At 50.4% G+C, this 6983-nt stretch overlaps 1 protein-coding gene across 1 annotated transcript; it reads left to right on the top strand.

Moving 5' to 3' along the window:
• The first annotated feature begins 530 nt into the window (after positions 1 to 530).
• Positions 531 to 3374, top strand: LOC143363245 (uncharacterized). The gene is made up of 4 exons (XM_076803856.1): positions 531 to 554; positions 2017 to 2108; positions 2151 to 2979; positions 3099 to 3374. Exons 1-4 carry the CDS (start codon positions 531 to 533, stop codon positions 3372 to 3374), a joined length of 1221 nt encoding a protein of 406 aa, XP_076659971.1.
• The last annotated feature ends 3609 nt before the right edge of the window (positions 3375 to 6983 follow it).

Genomic DNA, 6983 nt, shown 5'->3' with positions numbered 1-6983 from the left:
TCATGAACGCGAGCCTGCGCCGGGGAATCTTCCCCACTGTTTGGAAAACAGCGTGCCTGGTTCTCCTCCAAAAGGAGGGAAAACACGCAGAGTCTCCCTCTGCATACCGGCCGGTGTGTTTACTCGACGAGGCGGGCAAGCTGTTCGAAAGAATAATTGCCGCCCGCCTCGTCGAGCATCTGTCGCGGGGTGGTCCCGACCTGAGCGACAGCCAGTATGGATTCCGGACGGGGCGCTTTACAATAGACGCGCTGGAGCGCCTGCGCCTCCTCCGGAAACGAGATGTCGCTCGGGGCAGGCTGTTGATAGCTGTGTCGTTGGACATATCTAACGCTTTCAACGCCCTGCCCTGGACGGAGATAATGGGGGCGCTGGACCATTTCCAGGTGCCCCCTTATCTCCGGGAGGTGGTCGGCGACTACCTCCGCGACAGGAAGGTGGCTTACACCGGCCGGTGTAACATCGTTCACACGAGGGAGACGCACCGCGGCGTTCCGCAGGGGTCGGTCCTCGGACCGCACCTGTGGAACATGGCGTACAACGCGGTGCTGCGGGTTGTCCTCCCCCCGGATACGGGTGTCATCTGCATAGCAGATGAGTTTATGGCGAGGTTTATGCCGAGGGGGAGGACTGGAGGAGGACCAGGCACCTCGGTGAGGCCGCCCTGGACTGCGTGGTCGGGCGAATCCGGAGGATGGGGTTGACCGTGGCCGCCGCAAAGACCGAGGCGATCTGGATGTATGGATCGCCTCGGCCGTGGCGGCTACCCCGTGGTTTGGACCTCCGGATTCGTGTCGCTGAAACCTCCGTCGAGATCGGGCCCAAGATGAGGTACCTGGGACTGGTCATATACGGCCGCTGGCGATTTGAAGGACACTTCGGGCTCCTCGCCCCCCGACTGCAGAGGACGGCGGCCGCCTTGGCGCGGTTGTTGCCGAATGTCGGGGGGCCGGATTTGAAAGTACGCCGCCTCTATATGGAGGTGGTGCGGTCTATTGCCCAGTATGGGGCCCCCGTGTGGCACCGCTCGCTCGGGGCCAGCATGTCTAGCCAGAAACTCTTGGAGAGAGTGCGGCGGCGGCTGGCCCTGCGGGTCATACAGGGGTACCGCACCATCTCCGCCGAGGCGGCGGGACTCCTCGCCGTGATTCCACCCTTTCCTGTGGTGGCGGCGGAGCGGGCGAAGCTATACCACGTCGTCCGCTCCAACCGCTGCTCGCCGGAGGTGGAACTCACGCGCGGGGAGGAAGTGGAGCTCGAGGGCCAGTATCGCCAGGCCCGGACGGAAGCTTTTTCGGAGTGGAGGGCGCTGTTGACGCCCACCACACGTCCGATTGTCCGGGCCCTCCTGCCCATATTTTATATATGGTGCAGGAGGCGGGGAAGGTTGACCTTCCGCCTCACGCAGGTGCTCTCCGGCCATGGGTGCTTCGGAGAGTACCTGCACAGGATGGGGCGGGAGCCGACTGCGCAGTGCTACCACGATGATATTATCGATACATATGCAAGTTCATTCGGAGGAACAAATTCGTCAGAATGCCAGAAATATTGTCTCTCAAATTTTTCACGTGTAACGTGCATTATTTCAAAATTTAATACAAACAAAGATTATGCATATGTTTGCCAATTATACCTACGGTAATTATAAAAAAAACCAAGTATATTAAAAATTACGTTAATTAAGTTATGAAAGAAGTATCATTATTACCATTATGTATTTCATAAGAACGCAGAGTTTAATCTCAGGTATTGCGATAACTCGCTCGCACGAACTTGTCTGATTCTTTCCGAACCCGCCCGACGAAGTCGAGCAGGCAGCCCGAAACTCTCGGGTAGCCCGAAACTTTCGGGTAGCCCGAAACTCTCGGGTAGCCCGAAATGCACGGGCCGCCCGAAACTCTCGGGTAGCCCGATGTGTCATGAAGTATCGCGCGCCCGAATCGAGCCCGCCCGACTGTCTGCGACCCGACCCGACGATTCGGGCGCCCGACAATCGGGCGGCCCGCACATCCCTAGTACGCAGCAATCCTGGCGGAGAGGTTGAGGGAGGAGGTGGAGAGGAAAGGCTTGTTACCGGCGAGTCAGACGGGGTTCAGGAAGGGGGTGGGGTGCGTAGACAATATATACGTGCTGAATTATCTGATAAACAGGCTGGTGAGAAGAAAGGAAAGGAAGATGGTGATCTTCTTTGTGGATCTGAAAGCGGCATTCGATTCGGTGGACAGGGAAGTATTGGTGAAAGCATTAAGGGAAAGGGGAGTAAGAGAAGGGCTGGTTGTGAGGTGCGAGGAGATGTTGAGGGAGACGAGGAGTAAAGTTAGGGTAGGAGGGGAGGAGGGGGCAACTTTTTGGACGATAAGGGGGTTGAGGCAGGGGTGCCCGCTAAGCTCGTTGCTGTTTACGCTGCTGCTGGCGGATATGGACGAGGTGCTGGAGAAGGGGAGATGGGGGGGGGTAAAATTAGGGGAGAGGAAAGTCTTTACGCTGGCATACGCGGATGACGTGGCTATGGTGGCAGAGGATGAGGAGGGGATGAGGGGTATGATGAGGGGGTTGGAGAGATACCTGGAAGAGAGGAAGCTGCAACTGAATGCGGAAAAGTCGAAGATGATGAGGTGCAGAAGGGGTGGGGGCAGGTGGAAAAAGATTACATGGAGGTGGAAGGGCAAGGTGCTGGAGGAGGTGTCAGAATTTATGTATGTGGGGTACGTTATTATGAGGGTCGGGGGGCAGAGGAAGCACGTGGAGGATAGAATTAGGAAGGGGGCAGCGGTAATGGGTCAAGTATGGGGGATTGGGAAGAGGAGGTTTGGTAACGACTGGGGAAGGAGAATTTGGTTATTCAACATGTGGGTGTGGTCGGTAATCAGTTACGGGGTGGAAATTTGGGGATGGAGGGAATGGGAAGTGCTGGAGAGACTGCAAGAGAGGTTTCTGAGATGGGTGCTAGGAGTAGAGAGGTGCACGCCGGGGTACATGGTAAGGGAAGAGTTGCAGAGGGAGATGTTAAGAGGGAGGGCGGGGTTAAGGGCATGGGGCTACGAGAAGAAGCTGAGGGAGGGAAGAGGGGGGAGTTAGTAAGGATGTGCTTGGAACAGGTAAGAGGCAGAGGTAGAAGGGGAGGGGAGGTAGATGGGTGGGAGAAAGAGAGAAGGCGTTTCTGGGAAGAGAGAGGATGGTCAGCAGAGGAGGCAGAGGTGATGATGGAGGAGAAGATAGAGGTAGTGAGTGGAGAGATAGTAAAAAGGGAAAGGAGGAGGCAGCAGGAGGAGAGATGGGAAAAGATAAGGAGAGCGATATACAATGAGTGGTATGGGAGGTTCAAGGGAGAGGGGATACCAGGATATATGAGGAAGGGGTGGGGAGAGAGTTGATGGCAAAGAGTAGCCAGATTTAGGTTGGGTAATGAGATGACGGGTGGAAGGTATTGGATGGAGGAAGAGGAGAGAAGGTGTAGGGTCTGTGGGTGGGGGATGGAAACGTGGGAACATGTGTGGGAGCTGTGCTGGGGAGGGGATGAGGGAAGAGGTTGGCAGGGGATGGTGGGGGAGGTTCTAGGAGATGAAGGAGAGGGAGAGGTATGGATGAGGAGGTTAGAGGAGTGGAGGGAAGGTACGGGTGGAAGAGGCGCCGGGGGGGAGGGTAGAGCAAGGTATGAATGCATAGGAATGGAGTGAATGAATGCAGCCGGAAGAGGAGGTCCAGGGGGTAGGGGAAAGGATGGGTGAGAGGTAGGGGAGGGGGGAGTAGAGATGGTATGAGTGTGTGTGTGAGAGGTAAAACGGGAACGTGGCGTACGCTGCCCAGACACGATGTCTAGACAATCCTAGACACTGATTTTCAATATTCAGGGACTTATATTCAAGGGACGTCACAGAATCTCAGAAATTTCCCTGTAAGTTGTTCTTGGAATTTATCTCTTCCCCTGCATTAGCGAGAGGAATATCGAGAAGAAGATAGTACAGCATTTTTTGATTGTACAGTTTCTGCGAAGCGTTATTTAACCTGTATGTACCTAAGTGGAGTTAACCTATTTTCGATATAATATGCTGTTGATCACTGCCACAGTCCTTCAGCCAATAACGACGATAAGTGTGATGGATATATGCAATGTTGGCCGCAACGGCGTGATGTGTTGCCCGCTGATTTGTTTATGTTCGGAGTACTCAAATGCACTGTACGTACGAGCGGTAGCTGAACAGCAGTGGGCTAAGGTGTTAAACCGTTACCGCCCACTACTACACGATTATAGGGGGTGGCAAGGCACCATTTTGTATGGGTCTGAGGCGATGACACAGTATTGTTGCGAGGCTGCGAAGAAGGTTCCCTGGCAAAAATGCGATGACATATCTATATCTTGTCCAATGAGACGAGACATAGCCACTCGAGTGCGCCAAAGTTAAAGTTACTCTACAAAGATAATTAGCAAAGGACGTACGCTGATAATTCACTGCCTCGTCTCGTTGGACAGAGTATAGGTACGAATTCGCGGTTGATTAGATCAGAGTGGAAGGGACAGGCCTCGTTTCCGACACATTTTCGGCTACAATCGAAATATCAGTTACAGCGATCACACATACTATGTAGCGTGTGACGCCGAAGCCAAAACATGTGACTACGGGCGCGGCTGAGGTGGGGGTAGGTAGACCTAACCATAGATTCCCCAAAAATGGTAACACTGAAAAAATGGCGAAGTTAACACTAAACCTACCACGGCGGGTCAAATTGACCTTTTATACAACATGATCACATCGCAATTTATCTTTACGACTTTTCTCGAAGTATGTATACGAGGGTAGTCTGAAAAGTTTCAGACCTCAACATGAAGATGGCAGTATTTGTCGACAAAAGTACTGGGGCGTGTTTGTGCATGCTCTGACAGGTACTCACCAAAATTTCAGCCATTTCGAGACGCTCAGTTATTGTTTAACAGTCGTTTGAGTAAGTTGCTGTGAGTGTTTTTGTGAAAATGGAAAAACTCGAGTATCTAGCTGTGATTAAATATTTATTTTTGAAAGGCAACACACCTACGCAAATCAAAGAAGAGTTAGACGCTGTATTCGGGAACTCTGCACCATTATTTACCACCGTGAAATGTTGGGCAGCTGAATTTAAACGTGGCCGTACCGGCTTGGGTGACGATGAACGTTCGGGAGCCCACAAACTGCAATCAGTGACGATAACATCGCTAAAATTCACCAAGTGGTGCTAGACAACCGTCGAATTAAAGTTAGAGAGATAGAAGAGGCCATGAATATATCCAAAGAACGTGTTTTGTTGCGTAGAACTTCGCGACCGTTTCGCGATGACCTTCGCTGCCTATAGCACCAAGGACCACCCACACCGATGTGGGAAAAAAGGGGTGTTGGTTAGTGACCACAGAGTTTATTCAAGTAGCTGTACAAAGTGTTTTTAGCCCGTATCGTGAACCCGAGAGACCCCGTTGGTCTTGCGCTGATTGAACCGAACGCGAAAGCTCCCAAAATTGTTCTGACTCTCTCGCAAACTAATTCCGAGTCGCAGAAGGCCCGATTCTCCCTCCCTTGCACCCTTATCTGCGTGAAGGGTGGGAATAAGGAAAGTCTTCCCCTTCGCAGGAAGTGGACGGCAATGGCTATAGCCGGTTTTGGGGGCTGTTCGCGGCGATTTTGTAATGTCGATCGTATCATCGCGAAGGAAGACGATAATCGCGTCATGTAGATATATATGCGAGTCTAGCGAGCGATTCACGGTGGTCGCGATTGACGAGCAGGCGTTGTTGTGGAAACGGTCGAAAACAAAGAAAGAGTGTGTTGAGAAAAAAGGTTGAATTTACTTGTCAGAAGGAGAGAGTCGACTCGGGTCCTTCATGCGATAGTTCGTAATTGAAAATTGAGTTGCTTTTTTGGTTTGAATGCTCACGCGAGTGATTCCGGGTAATAGGAGATTTGGTTTCGCACTCGGTTCGGCAATACTTGAATCCTCCCAGGCCGGCTCACAGATCCAAGGGCATTGGCAGCTTTGAAGCTCCTTTCCAGTGAATCCCGAAGCTGGGACGGATTGCAAGGCTAGCCGTAGTGCTGCCGGCAGAGGAGTGCCCTATGGGCCAGCCGGCAATTGTGCAGAGTTCCAGTGGAACTCTGCTGTGGATCACTACGCGCAGAGACTTGAGTATTAACGGTAAGAGAGCTCTCTTAGTTTTAGACTAAAATGTCCTTTAGCATGTAAATTGCTTGAAACGCCGATTTTCTAACCTCGTTATCTATATTTAAACACTATTTGATACTGGGCTTTCGTACGGCGAAATTCTTGTAGTTGCTTAATAGAATAAATTTATTGCATCTTGCTTTGGCTTTTCCTCGTAATCCGTCGAGGTTTTTATGCCGAAGCAAGAATTTGTTCAACCGGGAAATTGTGTATTTCATTCTAGTATAAGTTCGAACATTGTTTAATCTGAACTTCTATGAATCCTGTCTTTTAAATGATTGAAAAACAGGGGCCAAATCGGCCCCGGAAGGGATTTTATTCCAATTTGCGACATTCGATAGCCTACCAAAAAAGATACCTTTCAGCCAAGTTTTAACCCTATAGCTCATCTGTAAGGGTAGTTATAGAGGAAAAACGAAAATCCAGTTTTTGGCCCATTTTCCCCATTTAATGACAATTTAAAATTCTGAAAAAAATCTGACACATGTCGGACACCAAACCACATACTTTGAGTCGTTTTCAGATTTTTCCGTTGCAAACCCTGGCTGTAAAAATCGAAAAACACGAAAAAAATCGAAAAAATGCAGATTTCATATGGAAATCTAAGAGCGACTAGAATATAATTAATTTAGCAATAAGATATTGTCCTAAGTATTATGCTCAATTTTTTTCAAATTCCTACGTTTGGTGCGTCATAGTAGGAAAAAATAAAAACCACTTTTTTCGGCGTTTTTTCCGTGCAAAACTAAGTTATAATTATCGTAAAAATATATTATGTAATATTAAACATCCCTAAG

This window comes from Halictus rubicundus, unplaced genomic scaffold, assembly GCF_050948215.1.
Source record: "Halictus rubicundus isolate RS-2024b unplaced genomic scaffold, iyHalRubi1_principal scaffold0028, whole genome shotgun sequence".
Classification (NCBI taxonomy): Eukaryota; Metazoa; Arthropoda; class Insecta; order Hymenoptera; family Halictidae; genus Halictus; species Halictus rubicundus.
The sequence above is the reverse complement of the archived record's forward strand: the minus strand, read 5'-3'. Positions and strand labels throughout refer to the sequence as shown.

Bases quoted from the DNA above. Each gene is read 5' to 3' on its own strand.
- LOC143363245 (XM_076803856.1), top strand. From the start codon at position 531: ATGGCGTACAACGCGGTGCTGCGG. The intron at 555-2,016 runs GTTGTCCTCCCC...GCACATCCCTAG, and splicing joins CGTACAACGCGGTGCTGCGG to TACGCAGCAATCCTGGCGGA. The intron at 2,980-3,098 runs GTAAGGGAAGAG...TGCTTGGAACAG, and splicing joins GGTGCACGCCGGGGTACATG to GTAAGAGGCAGAGGTAGAAG.